The sequence below is a fragment of the Candoia aspera genome, chromosome 8 (genome assembly GCF_035149785.1).
Source record: "Candoia aspera isolate rCanAsp1 chromosome 8, rCanAsp1.hap2, whole genome shotgun sequence".
NCBI classification, from domain to species: Eukaryota; Metazoa; Chordata; class Lepidosauria; order Squamata; family Boidae; genus Candoia; species Candoia aspera.
The window spans coordinates 16092520-16112129 of NC_086160.1; the positions used below are offsets into that span (position 1 = coordinate 16092520).

The following is a 19610-nucleotide window of genomic DNA, read 5'->3' on the forward strand; positions in this document are numbered from 1 at the left end:
AGCTGTTCTGACCTTGATAGAAGTATCTGATACTGCTTCAGCTTTACCAGAAATGGTTTGAGTTAAGAACATCTCCAAGCAGGCCTGTTTCAAGTCTGAGCCACTTTCAGTACAGCTGAAACTGCTTTTCTGAATTTGAAACGTTTTGGACACCCTTATTCTACAGCTAAAACTGGATATCGTATGTAGCTATTCTTCTGCAGGCAGCCCTTAGTACTATGAAAAGATGTTCAAACATGCTTTAGTATATAGCTCAAAATATGTCTGTCTTGTTTTGGTGAAGATTATGTTTTATAACTCTTTTGGCCTGTGGGGGAAAAATGTCCAAAATCCAGAGCTGTGTGGTGCCTTTATTAGACTCAACCAAAATAAAACACAGAACAATTATGAATCAATAAATTAACTACTGTTAATCACTAACATTTTAAGAATTTTCTAAATAGCAGAAATATTTTGTGGGTTCATTTATCTCCCTCCCTTTCTACTGTAGTACCACTCATGAGAGAAGGGCCCATTATTCAAAATGCCAACAGAATCTGAGCTCATCCATCTGCTGGAGAACAGATGCAGCAGATGAAGTCACTGGATGAAGCTTCTCCTCAGATGGCCTTATTGGATGAAAACTAGGGATTTGTATGGAAGCCAAGCTGCTTCCATACACCCACCTTCGCTTCTTATAAAGCAGTGCCAAATAAAGATTTTGGGCACTACACTTTGGAGGATTGAAAGGGGCAACAGACCATCACCAATCAGAGTTGATGAGTATCTCATCTCCCATCCAAAAGCAATTCCTGAAATAAAAGCACCTGTGGAGGAGGGGCAATTACTGTAGCAGCAAATAGCAGCAACAGGTAGGGAGGAATTTTGATGGTAGGACACCAAGATAGGCATGTTAGTGTTAACCCTCAGGCTATATAGGTCTCCATAATTATTCTGATATGAGTCATTGCAGCACTGCTAGATGAACTAACCAGATGAACTACTCCATAATCTGTGATCACTTCTAACTCAGATATATTTCTTCTACTATACAGAACGCACAAGTGAATGAGAGCCACTGTGATTAAGTGGACTAACATCAGGGAAACCACCCTCAGGTTATTGGGTGACGTTGGGCCAGTCAGTGTGTCTCAGTTCAACCTACATTACAGGGGGGATTTGTGGGGAGAAAACAGGAGGAGGGTATATTGTCTACACTGTCTTGAGCCCCTGAAGGAAGGGTGAGATATAAATCAAATAAATAATTAAAGTCCTATGATCCTCTTGAGCATTATCAGCATAGCATTTAAGGTAGTCTTCTCTGCAACTGCACTTAAATATTATGCTTACCTGTGACTAATGACACCAGCATCTGCCAGCAGTTCAAATATTCGTACAAGCTGTACACGTAATATATCTCGACGCCTGCGTCGTTTCATATTCTATTAAAGAAGATAAATAGAACAGCATAATAAAGCTATGCTGATACTTGAGATATCAGTATATTACAGAAATATGTCAGTTTTGGCATTTAACTTCCATCTGTCTGCAAAGGCAAACAATATGAAGCTTTATTTTGGAAAAATGATAATCTGGTATTTTTTGCAGAAATTGGAATTTCAAAAGCTAAACCGTGTGTTCTTTCCTGCCAGAACAATACTAGACATGCATATATTTATATGTGATGCTAGACTGTCATTGTTTTAATGTAACTAATCTTTATCAAGCTAAAGGTCTTACTTATTACACCATTAGCAAAGAGGGCAGCATAGGAAATATACATCCTACACAATTCAACTTGATGCAGAAAAGGACTTCTTTTAGGACCACACATTTAATCCTACCATAGAAACAAATATTGTGCAGTTCTTTTCTTGGACAACATAAATGTGAAAATACAACCATTTATACTTCCAATGTTAATTCTCACAGGTCAAAATACACTGGGTTTACGTGTGGTTCATCAACAGTGAAAAAGAAAAAGCAGAAGCTTGCTGTACCAAATCACCAAAGGTGCAAATTCCCCACCATGTAATTCTCAGCACAGTTGAGGCATGAGATTGAAACAAAAAGGTGGAAATCAACGTTGGGCAACTCTACCAGCCTTCTGTGAAAAACTGAAACCTACCAAACCACAGCAAGGTCTGGGTCAACCAAGTTGCTGCCTTTATCTTTTTCTTGAGTGCGCCAACCCTGCATGCTCTGTTACTGAGTTTCTTTTGAGTTAAGCTGGTCTCCTGTTGATTTCATGGGCATATCCATGCTATTTCCTTGGTAATAATACTGACATTGATCGTTGGTGCCTTCTTCCAGGATGTTTTCTCAACTTCCAAATCTAGCCTTGGTATTCTTGCAGGTCTTCCACAAAAGCACTGATCAGGCCCAATCCTGCTTAACTTGCAAACCCCAACAGAGTTACCCAGCTGCTGATGCCTGCTAGATGCCCTCTTTCCCAACCAGGGGCCCTTCAAATGTGCTGCAACTTCAAAGGCCACTGTGTAAAATCTGTGTTTTAAGGCTTCTATTTAATACTTAAATTAGAAATTCAGTCACTGGATGCTCAACATAGTTTTTAAAATATTCATTACCTCTGGCCTTCTTTCAAGTGCTTCTTTAATTATAGGATGCAACTCTTCTATTAATTCCCTGTGTAATAATTACAAATCAGCTTGGTAATACTTTAAATTCAATAACTGTATCTCTAAATATTACAAGCACAAATATTCAGATATCAACCTCATGGTCATAGCTTAATACATTTATTTAAGTCCACTTATGATAACTATAGAAAAGTAAAATTTTAAGTACAGTTGTGGAATTTACTAAGAATAGGATATAACAGGCATTATGAATCTCTGCCAATAAAGAACTGAACATGTTCAATCTTCCCCCAAAGTATATTTTTTCCATTTTCATAAGGAATATATGGCAGAAGAATATTTAAATAACTTTAAAAATTAAGACCCCATCATTTCTTTAGTGGCTACCCCCTGGCACATCTTTTTGCAATTCTGGGGCGAAGTGGTAGGATTTTGTGGTGGCCAGTGCTTGCCTTTTGCCTTCCAGATCCTTAAGAACCCATTTTCTGAAACACCCCTCAAGATATGCCCTCGCTCCACTCAGTTTGGTTTGCAGTCCTTAATATACCACACAAAGCCTGGAGCAGCCCATCAGGGGATAGAAGTTGGACAGACTTCCTCTATGAAGGGAACCAGATGCTTCCTACTCTAGCTTCCACAAGCAGGGCCTATCTCCTGGTGGACAAATGTTTGACTTCCCTCTTCTCAATTCTCCCAGCACTATGCCTAGTAATATTTACCAGAAGGATTAACTAGAAGTTTAAGGTTACCACACAGGAATTCCAGCAAGTACCTTCCTTTCAAAGGAACTACTTCTACATAGGCAATTTATGGCAGCAAGACTGTTTTCTCCCATTCTTACAATGAAAGGGGTTGAAAACTTATCTCCTTTATAAAAGTGGACACTATGCATCTGCTGGCTGTTTTTATAACTGCCAATCTTTTTATCAATGTGAAAAGAAACTCTCACAATGAGTAATTCTTGAACAAGAAGTATCATGATCAAAAAGAGGCTGCACTGCTAAGCAATGACTCAGTTCCCAAAAACGTCTGTCAGCTATAGGCTTTTGCACTCATTTTATTATTTTTTATTTATTTGCATAATATTTAACACTAGCCAAAACAACATGATCAGTTTTACAAAAAGATGGGATTGTTGTGCTTTATTTTCTTCCAAGTGAGCAGCAAAAATAGATACTTTTAAAAAGTTTACCTAAAAGCCCCTGGGCTAGTTCTGCCAAGGCCCAGCACAAGAGATTCTGTAATTTCCATGCTCTCAGAGCGCATCATTGGAACAATGTGCTTAAACAAGGATGAAGGGGATGGTACACCAATTATCTGGAAACAAAAATATGACATCAAAGTTTACTCAGTATCATAATAAAACCGGTGTCAAGATGAACAGTAATGATGCTCAGGAAAAGGCAGTTAAGGACATGGAGGAGGAAGAGTGATAAAGCATCCCTGCAAGTACAGAGGTTCCGTGCTCTACCAAGCCTTCACAAGTTATTTGAATTTTACAAATGTATCTGGTATTTCCAATGTTTGCTTTTTTCATTCTTTTAACATCTTGCTATACGCTTTCCCTTTTACCATATTAATCAATTAAGCCCAGTGAGGAAACTCTTTTCTTTCAAAAACTAAGCATTATTATATACTTATAGATATAAGCCAAAAATTACATTCTGACTTTGTTAGTTGATGCATATTTTATGAATAAGCACATGGAATCACGATGCTGTAAAACATTTCAGTAATAGCTCCCCCAAAATCTTCAGCTTCAAATATTTTTCTTAAATAGCTGTTAAGAGGATTCTGAAATCCAATAATTTATCTTTTTTTTTTTGCATCCAGCTATACTACCTCCATTCACAACTTTTTACATTAATGAGATAACATACAAGTTTTTAATTAATTGATTTCAACTGCTGCTTATTTTTTACCAACTTTTATTGTGGAAATCTGAGTTTATTTGATTTTCATTCAATTTTTAAAAATTATTTCAGAAAACTGCTTTTAGCTTACAGCTTAGAAAAGGATTAGAATCCACCGGTACATGTTCAATCCAATCCACAAGTGTAGAGGATCCTCACAGGGCTTAATAAAGCCCTAATGCTGCACCCCTTTTAAGCTTAAACATAACTGCAAACTGCATACACAGAGTGACTGGATGTTAGGAGGAATGTCAATCTTCCCTCTCTATTGGTGCAGGATTTTCATGCACTTAAAATCTAGCCTCAAGCAAAGGGAGGGAGCTGGGTGAGGCTTGGAAAATAATTTCAAATGCACTCTAATTCCTGTTTGCATTGCCTATTTGTGCTTAAGGGCACACAAAACAAGTCAAGGAGACAGAACAGACTAGTTAGCCTTATTAGGATCCTCCTTGGGCAACTGTTGCACTTCCAAATGAATTGCACTGATTGTAACAATAGAAGGCTCACAAATTACTATACTCCTAGTCTTCTCATTATCCCTGGTTTGGAGATCTGTTTCTGCATTTGGGGGGGGGGGGGCTCTGAGTAGTCTTCATGCAACTTGCAGACATTTTACCTTCCATTATTTCCCTTCCTGTCCTTCTCTTGTTCATTCTATCCCTCACTAGTTTCTCCATGTCTAAATCATGCACTGTAAATTCTTGGGGCATATCTGTTTAACTGCTTTTTGTGAAGCATCAAGCACACCTGTTAGTACAGTATAAATAAATAAAAAAATACTATTTCCCCCTATATTCTTTTCCCTGTTATTTTATGAGTAAGTACAGTATTTCTGGTCATATTAAAAATAAATCTGTGATGTCTTTGTGGCTAACTAGTAACTGACATCACAGTTTCATCTATGAAACAGATACAACTTCATCTGTGTATCACAATTTTGTCTGGTAATTCACACATGGGAAATTAATCATTTTAGGTACATCAGCTATAAATAATTTCCTAAAATATTTTATATTCCTACATTAATATTAGACTTAAAATATATATATATATATACTTTGGCTCAGTTCTGACAACAAATCAGAGTTTTTCTAAATTTATAGACAAACCATGGTTAAAAGTATAAAACTCTGAAGCAATGTGGAAAAAAATCCCTTTCTAGGGAGAGAGAATATTTGAGGAACACTGAAATGTAGACAACACTTATTTTATAGTGCTCGTTACAGTTATATGGTTACTTTATTATGTCATTAAATGGATGATGTCTAACTTGCTTTGCTCATAAAGGTACATTTGAAGTATAAAACCATTCCTAAAATAATTTTTTGTTTAATGACTGAAATTTAATTACTCCACTCTTTCAAATACTTGATGTGGGCAATCCTTCAATAGAAGTTGAAACTGCTGACAGAGCACTTCAGATTCAGAAAATGAGACTAATAATAACTTGTCAAAACATTTATTTTGACTCCTGTTCCCTCATCCACTTCCTTAACCTTTTTTTTTTTTTTTGCATGGTAATGAGCAAAATGATAATAACTTCTCTAACTATGACTTGATTTCTCTCCTTGTTTAGCTGTTCCTACCCTGCACTTCTGTGAACTGTGAACTGAGTCTTGGATAGATAAAACAAACTGCATAAATCAAGCAACTGCAAAGAAACCACAAGGTCTTACTTGTATCTCATTTGGGTTAAACTGCATTTGTAATCAGAAAACTAGGAACAAACCATGGTTGCAAGCTAAATTTTTCAGTCCTAAGGTACCAATGTTCACTGATTCTGTTCACGTCGTCATGCTGGGTCACAAGTGAAACTTTATGACTCACCAGAGCTTACTGGATTCAGCCCTGACTTTTTCCTTGGCAAAGAGCTTGTGTATCCAAACAGTAGCTCATTCATTTCCAATACAATCTGGAGCTTCACTGACAAAAGTGTTAGCTATACTGACAGTCAAACTTAAAACCAAAGCCTTAGGGATTCTTTTATTTCATAAGATGAAATAAGTATGAAAAAAATGGGATTTTCAGATAAGAGAAAATTCAAACATTTTATAGGCAAAACTACAGCATATAATACATTATTTCTATGAAGGAAGGTAAAAACTGGGGCTTCAAACTGCTGTAGCTCTATCTATGCTTTCCGGTGCTGACAAATACGTCTTTTGATTTAAAAAAGCTGTGGAAAGAAATAAACCAACACTGTTTCTCAATTTCATTTTTAATCACTGAACAAGAGAAGGAAATACAATAATCGTATATCCTTCTAACAGCTCAACAAGCAGAAAAGAAATCCAAACGGCTTAAGAAGAAAAGAAATATAAGCTGCTTAATGCACTGGATGAACATACTTTTGAGTCAATGCCATAGCCACTATCTGGAGTAGACGCCAGTGTCTCAGGAGGTGAACATCTGACAGAACCTGCAGAGGCAGAAGATGGTGCAGACATTGCGGCACTACAACAAAGGATCAGGTAGTTTCTCCAGAGCCCAATATAGGAATCACTGCTGATGGCGGTATTTACTTTCTTGGCATTGACAGGGCTGCTGTTTAAGAAAAAAAAAACGAAAAGGGTGGGGGAGAAGATTTCATGACGCATTAAACATTTATGTTTAAACAAGACTCACTGTTTAAGCAAGGTATCACAACTGAAGTTCATGTGCATACAACTATAATAATTACTCTGGCCTAGGATCAACCTTTAAATAAAACCTTTGTATTTGTAAAATATCACTTCTATCCCTCAGATTGCAAGGGAAGAACATGGGTAGCTTATCATCGTTTCTCCAAATCCTGTGAAAATTCTAATATGGGTAGTCCTCTAGTGACAGTTCGCAGTTACGGCGGTGACAAAAAGTAACTTTGCGACCAATCCTCGCATTTACGACCTTTACAGGTCTCTAAAGCAAAGGAAAGCTGAAGTAAGATCATAAGCACAGTTGCCGTTTCACTCAGCAACTGCTTTATTTAACGACCGAGCTGCTGTTCCCAACTGTGGTTGCTAAACGAGGACTACCTGTATTATATAAAGTTAGTAATTTAAGTTCAGCTATGTTATAAAAACATTATTAAAATATGAATTGATGGTACTGCAAAAATAATTTTGCTTCAGCATTCTCCATTTTTTTCAAAAGCCAGTCCTACATTTTTCACCAAATTAAAATGTAAACCATTTCTCCAGCCTGCTAATTTTTTTCCATATGCGTGAAAGTACTTTGTTATATTAAAAGGTGACTTACTTTATGTCAACCTGTGGAGACAACAGTTGGAGTCTGGTATAGGCAAACATCCAAGCATAGCTCACTGCAGTGGGACAGTGCTTTGGAAGATTCTCCTGTTTCATCAAACTGGAAAGGCTAATAATCCAGGGGTCCTGACCCTGAGACACATGTGCAAATATCCATATATGTGATGGACTGATGACATCAAATTGGTGGCTGATAGGAGAAGAGCTCCAGTCAATTAATGTTTGTAAATCTATTGAACTGGGACAGTACAATAACATAGTCTGTGTATGGAAACAAAAATAAATTCATTTAGCTCACTGAAATGCTTTAAAACTGGTATCTGAAGCTATGGGCATACATAAAAAACTAAGGCCATTCCCGCTGCAAAACGAAAATGACTTATTTGGAAAAACAAAAACAGAGTACTTTATTTAGGAAAAAAAAATGAAAATGAGTCTTCTTTTCAGGTAAATTCAGTCAGGTCATGGTTTACAGAGCAATGTACAAACTTCTCTTTTACTACTCCCCTCTCCAACACAAATGTCCCCTCTTTTCTTGTCAGAATTTATGATGGTATAGTATCATGTTTGCAGCATTACTAAACATACTAAGCATTAGCAGCGGTGAAATAGGAACACAGGGATTTTCAAAGAAAAGAAGAAAAGGCTAGAAGCCTTTTCCTAATTTCACACAGTTAATATATTGGTATCATTACATCTCTGATAGTGAGGACACATGTAAGTGCACAGATTAAGATGTATTTATTATTTTAAGTGAGTACTAGGGATAGGATTGAAGAAAAGTAAATTCCCCATTTCATTTGCCCAACTGTCCCTTATTCAAAGTGATTATTTTATCTACCAGAAAGGAAGACCACACTAAATTTAAGACAATTTCAACACCACCACCTTTCAAAGGGAAGGGAAGGGAAGGGAAGGGAAGGGAAGGGAAGGGAAGGGAAGGATAGGATTTAACACAGATAAAAATCAAGTGCAATATCCACCTTTTCAACCTCAGCCAACTTCTATAATACCTCCCAGATATGTGAGTGTCATACTTGTATATGAATGAATGTGCCTGAACCTACACTTAAAAAAGGCAGGTGGGAGACATACTATAAATTGCTATCAATTGAATTAATAGCTACGGATTAAAATTAATTGCCTGTAAAATAAGATACCATTTATAACATTATTTCCCCGTGTGCATATAGCAATCACTCTCTTACTCACAGAATCAAAGAGACACTTTCCTCCTTCCAGAAGAAAACAGTAAAATACAAGAAAAAAACGGGACGTCGAGACAGGGAAAGGGAATGGGTAGCTGCACTGGGAGGGAAATGAAGAGAAAGTGGTGAACTAAACTGATGAGGCGAAGGAAAGAGGCAACTAAACAGGGAAAGAAAGAAGAGAGAAAAAGGAATGAGGATGAGCCCTGCCATTTCCATTTTTGAAGCAATGTCTGCAACCATTTGCACCTCCCACCCATTCAGTCACTGTTAACAGCATCTACTATTCTCAGTGAACACAACCCTCTCCATTCATATAATCATGGGGGGAGGGAGTCATTTTTTATTGAGTAAATGTGGTAATTACATTTAAAGTATTTAGGATAGGCTTAAAGACATTTTGAGATTTAAGAAGTTGTGCTCAACATTCAGTTCAGCATGTACAAGGCTTTCTATACATGTATAATGTGCCTTATAGCTACTAAGTAAAGCAAAAGGTTAATCAATCAATCAATCAATCAATCAATCATTATTCTTCATGAATTCTAAAGAATGAATCTTACCTGATCAGCACCAGTGAGATGTATGAAACTTTCAAGAATTGATGAACTCAATCTGTCCATTACATCTATGGCCAACTCATCATCACCCTAAGAATAAAAACATCTCATGCATGACAAAGTCAAGGCAGCATTAAGATAAACACAGCTATACATAACAATTTGCTTACCTTAGTCATGTCTAAAACAGTGAACAAAGCTCTTATTTCTTTAAGACAACTGACAGCTAGTCTTCTAGTGGCAGATCTTGTGCTACAAAGGATAACCAATGCAAAGCCTTCAACCACATGGAACACACTTGAATAAGGGGTCTTTTCCAGGGAGAGGGTCGGAGCAGTTCCATTGGCTATGCCACGCTAAAAGGGGGAAAACAGAAGTTACTAAAATCTATGGGATTTATTTATTTGTACTTATGCTTTCCAAATATATAGAACCATACAAAAGCCAATCACATGGATAGTTTTACCTGCATACAAACAAATGTGACAATATTTTCATCTCACTGTCCAACATGGTAAAGGTCAGGAATGCAGCCAACATGCATAGCTCAATCATCCATATATTCACATATCTAACATAATGCCTACACTCTGGTTCCTAATAAGTAATAGGGATTCATTGCTCAATTAAAGCACATAAATTCATAAGCTATAATTATACCTGAGTTTCTTGGTTCTTGTTTTGTATTTGGACTGCTTGTTTCCACTGACTAATTAGTTGCACCAGCATCTTAACTGCATTGTCAAGAAGAGTAGGATGAACATCAGTGACTTCACGGACAATAAAATAAACAAATCCTGACAAAACATCTTCCCGCCAATCTGGAAAATCCAGCATTAATGCTTGCAAAGTATTGAAAGCCAGTGCACGCAGTTCTTCATCCATGTGAATTGTCAGCCTGTTGAGAACATTTCTTGTTTAGAAACTAATGAAGAATTAGCACATCTATTATGAAAATTGAGTGAAGTCGGAAGAAGATGAAAGGCAACATACAGGGTTGAGGTGGTAATTTGGCAATCCTTTGGATTATTTACATCAAACAATGAGGCCTGGTACAGATACAGTACTGCAAATTATTTAATTGTAATTGAGAAACCAGAAGTAAATTATAAGATCACTCTTTTCCTAAGCTCTTCTATTCCCTGGAATAAACTCCTGTCATTTCACTATTTCAGTTAGGGTTCTATCCATCCTTATTACTTTAGAATTAAACACACTTCATGTATCAGTGGCATAGGAACCACTGATTTGCCTGCAGCCATCTCAGATCAGCAGTCTACCAGCTTTGGAGCCCCAGCTCTGCCAGACAACAGATGGAGTTGTGACTTGTTGAAATCCCACTCAAATTCCCAGGTACAATTTCAAACTATAAAGCTCTAAACAGGACAGGTCCAAGATAAATGAAAAGTTAGGTTCTCCTGTATGAACCTGCTCATTAATTGAGATCTAACTGAAGCCAGTATCAAGATTATTGGTGGCAATTTAATGAGTAGCCCATATTTATAGTTGGGCCTTGACCGTGGAACAGCTTCTGCTAATCCTCTTACATTTTAAAGCAGCAAGTGATAATATTTTGTTTATATTAGCCATAGATTGTATATTTTATTTTACTTTTTTTAAAATAACTTTTCAAAATATAGCTAAAATACAAAATATAGAGTATAGGCAAGACAGAGTACAGAACTAAAGAAAAACTATAGAAGTGCAGAACTAGATAGAAAGCTGAAAAAAAGAAAATGACTTCTGACCTTCTCCAATACAGATATAAATGCATTTTATACAGATATAATCTCCTACCATTAGTTAAACTTTAGTAACATTATTTCTATACAATCAAAACATTTAATCATCAAAACCCAAAATCAAAGCTTCATTTTTTTCAGACACAAGCAAATAATCTAAAAGTGGTTGCCAAGTAGAAACAAATCCAGACATGGTATTTTCTCTTATCAACGCTGTTAGACATTTGGGACAGTTTCATTAATTCAATCATCCATTCCTCCACTACAGGGATTTTCCATGTAGGTCTTTCCATCTTTGTGGAAAGATTGTATATTTTAGATGATAAGGTATCTTTCAGATTAGTTCCACAATTTCACAAATTGATCATTTGTAAATATTTTATCTGAGGAATCCTCAACCATTCATAATTTTTATTTTCTAAGAACATTTGTTTTATTTTCTAACAATCTTGGGGCTGAAAGGGATTCTTGGAGCTAATGATGCTGCTGAAGTATTCCAGATTCTCATTTTTAAAAATTACAATAATTTTATTTTAAAGTTTGACACACACACAAAAAAAAAAGGAAAAAGAGAGGTGTCTGAGGATACCTTCGGCTCTCTGGGGAACTTGTTGGGGACCAACGTTTACTCCAGTAAAAGCTTGGCTCTTCCTACCTTGCAAGCAGTTCAATAAGGTCATTTCTGCTCATGCCATCTGGAATCAGTCTTGGGATAGCAGCAATACAGGTTCTAAACAAATCAATTTTTGGTTTTCTCTCACCCCTGCGAAAGAAAGTAAGATTACGTGAACTTATTTCACAGTTACTGGATTGATTGTATATCTACACAATCTTAAGAATGTTTTTTTACAACTATTAAATTATATATTTTAACAGAGCTTAGATTTTCAGTAACAGATAAGGCTTACTGTTGTGCAACTATATACTTAAAATGATTAAGCTGGAATCAACAAAACCTTACTACACAAAATACTGGCCTTCTGGTGGGGACATGGCAAACTGAACAGCCGTGCCAGTGGGCTCAGCGGGCAGAACTGACAACGCAGAAGTTTTTCGGGCTCAGGCAGGTTTTTCCTGAAGCCCAGGAGTGTTTTTCCAGAAAAAGGAAAACACCTGGAATCACCCCATCTGTTCTCCAGAAGGCTGCTTGCAGCCAGAAGATCACAAACAACATTCGTGTTCCACTGGTAAGAGCAGCCGTGAGGCTGCGACGTTACCATTTCCAAGCCGCGCTGTATCCTTAAAGGGACACTAAGACCGCCCACTCCATTTCTATATCACCCAATTTATATTTCTTTTGAGTACGCGTACCTCAAGAGAGGCTTTCTCCAGCAAGGAGAAGCAAGTTCTCTTGGTGCTTTTCATTATTTTTGGGATCAATTTTTTAAAAAATTCTTTTTAAGTTTTGGACCTTGTTTTCCCTCCAAATATTAAGGAGGATTGAGAGTAAATAATTGTCTCCCTGTTATTATGTTTGTGCTAAATTTGTAGATATTAGCATTTTCCTAAATGTTGAATTGGCTGATTTGAACCTTCAGGTTTCTGCTTCTATTTTCCCTTGGGAACTGTCTGCATATCTCACTTTCGCTTGTGTAAACACATTCTGGAATTCTCTGATATCTTCAAGTTTTGCTGGTTAAGCTCCTAGGGGGCACCATAATCTACTGTGTGAGACATGGAAGACTTTAAACAGACTTTCTCTGACTTCCACCAAAATTTTAAACAGATTCTTTCTGATTCCTATGAAGTTTTTATGCAAGGCATTCAGGACATTGTGGAAAATATGAGGTCTAAAATGTGTCATCTGGTTGGGGATGTTGTGGATGAAACAGGAATTTTAAGAGTGACAGAAATCTCTCTTCTGAGAGTGCGATCGGGACTTCTGTTGAAATGCTGGATGAAGATCGGATAGTTGAGTTGAAGAAATTTAAGGGAGAGAGCGAGTTGCAAGTCACAAGTGAAATTGATCTTCTGGTGGAATGTCATGGAAAAGAAGGTGTTATTATGTATGGGAGGTCTCCTGAAGAGAATTCGGTGTTTTTGAGGGGGGGGGGCTGTTTGATTTTTTTAAGAAAAAAGTTTTGTGCGCATTCTGGGGATATGTAATGCTCTGGTTTATTCTGAAGCGGGATAAGGGTTTAAGAATATTTATCTGGATTGCTTTTAGGGTTTGGCTGATTTCATTTAACGATTTGGATTAAGATTATTAAGGTATAATAAAAAATAATAAATGTCTATATGGATGGTTTTGGGTTTAATATGATTAAGATTATTAAAATTGGTGTATTATCAAGTACAATGGCAGACATCTATAAATTTTTTAGTTCGATCTTTATTATAGTAGACAGGAATGTATAGAACAACAGTAGTAGGAAGGAAATAAATAAATGTTATCTCTGGGGGGTAGCTGATTAGGAGGTTTATATGAATGAACACATACACACACACATATGGGGAGGGAGCAACTGTATTTAGTGATTTTTATCATGTGCCAATGGAATGATTTATAGAAATAATGTGATTTTGGTTTAATATGGAGTAAGGGATTGATTATGGAAAATTTTTCTATATCCTTGCTGTTAAAAGTCAGAAAACACCTCTTTTTGTAATTCTGAAAAAAATTCTCTTGTGTTTCTACACTCTTTTAGTTTTTTCTTTTTTATCTGTAGTTTTTTTGTTTTTCTGTAGTTTTATATTTTCTTGAAAGTTAATAAAATTCTTATATAAAAAAACCTTACTACAATAAATATGAAAAGTCATGTTGATCACAGAAAAGAAAAAATTAAAGCAGTGTCTTAATTAGGACAACTGAAAGCTTATGGAATGATTACAGACTTCTGCTGATTGTCAAAATGAGCTCTTGTACTCACTGTATCTCTGGCCATCTCATAAGAACAAGTGTGCTAACTGTGTATATTAATTGACATTACAAAAGTGCGATGTTACTTAGAAAATAGGAGTTTCTTCTGCACTACAACAACAAAAGGATGGGTGAAAGGTGTGAATGTAATTTTCCCTTGGATTAACTTCATTCTTATTCCCTGTTTTCTATATGGCCTAAGAGCTGTCCCAGCGGAGCACCCAATGAAAGCCAAGGCAAAGATGACCACACCTGCCCAGCAAGACTGAGCAAAACACAGGGAAACTTATCATCTTGCTACCTGATTGCTAGTTTGTCTGTGGATTGCAGTTCCCAGAAAACACTAGATGTTTCAGGAACTAAAGCTTCTTCACAGAACTAGGCTCTGACTTTAGGCTGCTGGCAGAGGTTACCTGCCCAGGATTGCATAAGCTTCTTTAGGCTGCTGTTTAAAAAAAAAAAAGCTATCCTGGAATGAGGGGGTCTCTCTCAAAGGAATGAAGTGATCTAAAAGTAGACAGCTTTATGGAACTCTGGTTTCATTGAGAGATCATTCCCTATTCAGTTTTAAACTAATGGCCAAGTGATATACCAGTTAAATGGACTAACCAAGTTGCCAGATGAATCCAGATAGTTTCCAGAATATGCCTGGGGAATTTTGCTAGCAAAGTATTATGATTGCTATTGTTATTATTATTTAGTGTTGTCGTTTACTAAACGTGTTATGGCCACCCACTCCAAAAGGCTCTGGGCGACTTACAACATCCAAATGTTAAATAGTTAAAACATAACAGCAAAACATGACAGCCTGGACTAAAAACAACCATAACAAGCAAAAACTTTGCTTATTAATAAGTATCTCCTACCAATTCTCTTTAAAGTATAAATGTAGTCAGCACTGATTTAGTTGTAATTAATTTGCTACTTACGTGATCATATCTTCAGGTTCTTTATTGGTCATCTGCACACTAGTCATGCACATTGGCCTCCCAACTTCTTTGTCTAGATGCCTAAGTATGCTATCTAGCGCTTTCCGTACTTGAGGATAGTATATTGACATTCCTAAAGGGATAAAGTTCAACATCACTTGATTCTTAAATGATTCTTGAAACTTATCAGATACACATTTTAAGACAAATCTTGTATACATTACTTGAAATGAAATCCCACAGAGTCTTACTTAAAAATATTTTTAAAGTCATAAATATCAAGTCGGGCATTTGACTAGTCAAATTGGCTAAACATTTTAAAATATTTATTAATTTTAATTTAATTTAATTTATTAAATTTATTCTGACATTATTTCCATCCCTGAAAACCAGCTTGAAGAGAAAAAGTCACTGTCTTCCTTCCCAGTTTTAAGGTTGAATTTGGAAAAACGGTGAGGAATAGGTCCTGCAGTTGGACTTCTGAAGCATTCCAGATGCTATATTCAAAACCATAAACAATTAAAGAGGTTAATTTGATTGTGCTTAAAAATAAAACACTGTGTTATTTTTCTATCATTACAATGTTTTTAATAATAAACATATTATTCCTTCCCCATACCATAATTTACTAACCTATAACTTTTGCTTCTTCATCAGTCAGAGTTTTATTAAGAAAAATTTTCTTTACACGGAGAGTGTTTCCTGACGGAAGTACAACACCTGTAGTTGGCATAGGTGGCTCACCATCCTTCTGTTGTAAACTGTCTGCTATCACAAGGAAGACTCTGAGACCTATATTCATTCTCTGCAGAAGACAGAGGAACATCTATCAGGAACCATACCATACTGCAACATACCACAGGTTAAATATCATAATAAAAGTAAAGATAGCCTCTCTCCATCTCATATTCACCTGTCATATACATCTTTAATAGAATGGAGCTTTTTGTTTTATAAAATATCAACCTCTCAAGAAACACAAATAGCATATCACTAAATTTAGTTAGTTCATTATAACCAGGATACTTGATTTGCCAATCACAAGAAAGGATTGGCCAATGGGAAGAGAATCCTGTCTTATTTCTCCTCATAGCTGCACAGGCAGAAAGGAGGGGAAAGGGGCGCATTCTCAAACTCAGGGTTTAACTCCAGTTTCTTTTTGCTCTGGTTTACCTTTATATATGACCACAATCTCTAGCAAAGGATCCAGAGATGATGAGACACCAGCAGAGATCATAAATAATTGGAATTACTAGGTAAAGTTCTAGTGTTCCCTTTTCTTTTTTCTTGTGTGTGCCCTCAAATCAGTTTTTGTCTCCAGGTGACTGCCTGGACAAGTCCCTGCAGTTTTCTTGGCAAGGTTTTTCAGAAGTAGCTTGCCATTGCTTCCTTCCTAGGGCTGAGAGAGTGTGATTGGCCCAGGGTCACCCAGATGGCTTCGTGCCTAAGGCGGGACTAGAACTCATGGTCTCTTGCTTTCTAGCCTGGTGTCTTGACCACTGGACCAAACTGGCTCTAGTATTTCTAAGGACACCCATTACAGTGCATATGTTTATAACCTCATTAAAAACAAATTGCAATATGATATTTTAGCTCCATTCTTTTTTACCTCTGGATTAATAGTGAAGGTTTTAGGTGATTTTCCCACACTGAGAAGATCAAAAATTATTTCTTTCATTGCAAAATCCAAACGTTCCTAGAAAGAAAATCACACTACATAAAACTTTTTATAAACCATAGAACATATGTTAAACCATTTCAGAAAAAATGCTAAAATTCTTGACTTGTATAGTAACTGGCATAAATCTAATTAATGTAGCAAAATGGTACAGTTCCCCCAATTATTATAAAAACTGTCATGTAAATTTTAATGTAAATTATTTTAAAAATATCTGTACTATTATATGTAGACCAAGTTCTCACAAAAAAAAAAAAGATGTACCTGAATTTAAGATGATTGTTTATATCTATGGTTTGGCTGTGGGGCAAACAAACAAACACAAGGATCCTAAGTGGTGGCTAGCTTCCACATTTTTTCAACCCAGATTTGTCAACTCCAGATGAAGCTAAACTTATGAGATCTCCCTGTTTCCCCACCAATCCATATACACCTTTCTATATGTGCATATATGTATGTATGTATGTATGTAAGTATATACACAATGACTAGACATCACACTTCCAAAAATGAAATGGCCAGGGCAAAACAAATAATTTAATATTAACAGTTAATAATTACTGATGTAATTATAAAATTAAACTATCCTTTGTGTGTGTGTATATGCAAGTACACATTCACACAAATTCCTCTTTTTCCTTCAACTGTATAAAAAGTGTGTTATAAAAAGGATTAACATTCACCAAAGTCATGATTTGAAACTCAAAGACTTTTCTCCTGCATAGGTAGCTAGCTGCCTCTTTAAATAATATCTTAGTGGCTACCTTTAAACTGCATATGTAAATGTAAGGTTACCCCTCTCCCAACTTAAAAGCTAAATATTGGGAAGGCAAATAGGGGAGGCTCTCATCTACCCTTCAGATAAATATGGTACTAAGCCACTGAAGAATTTGATGTACCAAATCCAACCCCTTTGGTTTAGCACTATGTGTGAATCAGGCATTAACGATTTGGCATTATGCTCTGCTTTGTAATCTTAAAAAACAGGCAGCTCTTCAGGCAAATAGTTATACAAGGAACAGTTAGTTTTTGTTTTTTATACAAACCAAGATCAACAGCACAAAGCAGTGACTACAGCACTGTATTTCAAACTGTTGGAACTTTTTTTCCCCAGGGGCTTATCAGAAAATTACCAATGAAAAAATCTGGAGTGGCATACGAACTTTTCTGAAAGACAAATGCTTTTCTTCACTGATTTCTGTCCTTTCTACTGTATGTGCCATTGGTTATGTTCTAAAGTGACAAGAGTGACTGATGTGACTGACAGGTGGACCTAGAGCGAGCATGTCTCCTAAATAATATTCTCAAGTCCTATGAACAATTCCTTGCTATATGGGGAAATGTAGTAACTTCAAAAATCAGAGAGTTGAAGGAAAGATACACAAATTCCCACAATGGAAGAATGGATGGTGAAATTACTGGAGTTGGCAGAGGTGACAAAATTCACAGCATTGATAAAGAGAAAATACTGTGAGTGGATTTGTTTATATGCAGAAACCGCTTCTGAACTGTAACTGAAAAAAATGAAGTCTTGATTTTGAGTTTTGATTATTAAATTGTTGTTCTGTATAGAATGTTTGTTAAGGATTAGTTAAGTGTGAGAGATTAAGGTATTATGATATGCATTTATATCTGTTTTGAAGAAGGCAGAAGTCACTTTCTTTGTATCTTTTTCTAACTATTCTTGCACCTTTTAGTTTCTCTTTTTAATTTTAGTTCTTTCCTTAAGCTTTTCTATACTTTGTATTTTAACTGTATTTTGAAACTTTAATAAAGTTCTTATATAAAAAAATCAGAGAGTTATATTATTTGTTATGTATGGAAAATTAAACTTTACGTCTTCAGTTCATTGGAAGTAGCTCTGAGAAGTTTTGGCAGATTCCTGGGTCTCAAATTAACTTATCTCCCAACTTCCTTCAAAGGATAAAAATATATAACCTAAAGTTCTTGGAGAATAGGCTATAAACATGAGAATGAGCAAATACTGAAATATTTCAGGCATTATCATATTTGGACTGAAGCTTTTATAAAGAGGATTTACCTGAGCAATGAACTGAATAATTTTTACAAATATGTTCAGAGGTGTGTCTCGAGGGACCACACTGCGAGAACCTTTTGGGAAAAGTGCAGATACTATGCTCATCAGACGGCTGTAGAAAGAAAAGGTTTATTATTTATTTATTTATTTATTTATCCCATTTGTATAGCCGCCCATCTCAAACCAGTGACTCTGGGCAGCTAACAATAACAACAATTTAGAAGACAATATTGAAAAATTCTGCTAGCAACTCTACCAAAAGGCAGCAACAGCGCTTTTAACATCACCAACATTTTAGAATATTGAACCAAATGGCTTACCTCTGTGTTACAGTGTTGCTTTCACATTTTATTCTAATAACATAAACCCATAATAATCTATATAGTGATTCCAGTGCAACTCGAGACATTTTCGGATCTTTATTCTGTAAAAAAACAATTTTTTAAAAAAAGCTGTTATGTTTCACATAAGCCTCACTGCAGGTAAGTATTTAGTAGTAGCTCTGAGAACTAAAGCATTCCTAAAATGGTAATTTGAGTTCCTGCAATGACAAGTTACTGGACATTCAGAGTAACCTGAAGGTGTTAAAGCTGAGCAGAAATTGATTCTCTGTATTTCTTCTTAAACATAAGAACCGTATTAATATTTTCAGTTTAAGTGAAGTGTTGTTTCAGAATGTGCTTTGTAAGGCCTGCCCCACTAATAATCCAATATGATTCCAATGTACAGATGTACATTGCCATGCCTGTTGCAGAAAATGTCTTCTAAAGGATACTACATAGTAGGAAAACCAAAGCTATTTCAATCTTTATTAAAACTGAAAACCTGTTTTCTGTGACTAACATGGAGGAAATATTT

The 19610-nt window shown here is 36.0% G+C and overlaps 1 protein-coding gene across 6 annotated transcripts in view; it reads right to left on the reverse strand.

The window, feature by feature from the left end:
• Positions 1 to 19610, reverse strand: part of FRYL (FRY like transcription coactivator) — a 127335-nt gene that overhangs the window by 55609 nt on the left and 52116 nt on the right. For all 6 annotated transcript variants that reach the window (XM_063310416.1, XM_063310413.1, XM_063310414.1 and 3 more), the window contains 14 exons: positions 19073 to 19176; positions 18756 to 18864; positions 16646 to 16732; positions 15670 to 15841; positions 15037 to 15169; positions 11903 to 12010; positions 10166 to 10403; positions 9676 to 9861; positions 9509 to 9595; positions 7730 to 7998; positions 6841 to 7036; positions 3772 to 3896; positions 2568 to 2625; positions 1330 to 1421 (listed from right to left, as the gene is read on the reverse strand). In XM_063310416.1, coding sequence (XP_063166486.1) covers positions 1330 to 1421; positions 2568 to 2625; positions 3772 to 3896; positions 6841 to 7036; positions 7730 to 7998; positions 9509 to 9595; positions 9676 to 9861; positions 10166 to 10403; positions 11903 to 12010; positions 15037 to 15169; positions 15670 to 15841; positions 16646 to 16732; positions 18756 to 18864; positions 19073 to 19176 — 1964 coding nt within the window. The remainder of the gene's footprint in view (positions 1 to 1329; positions 1422 to 2567; positions 2626 to 3771; positions 3897 to 6840; positions 7037 to 7729; positions 7999 to 9508; positions 9596 to 9675; positions 9862 to 10165; positions 10404 to 11902; positions 12011 to 15036; positions 15170 to 15669; positions 15842 to 16645; positions 16733 to 18755; positions 18865 to 19072; positions 19177 to 19610) is intronic.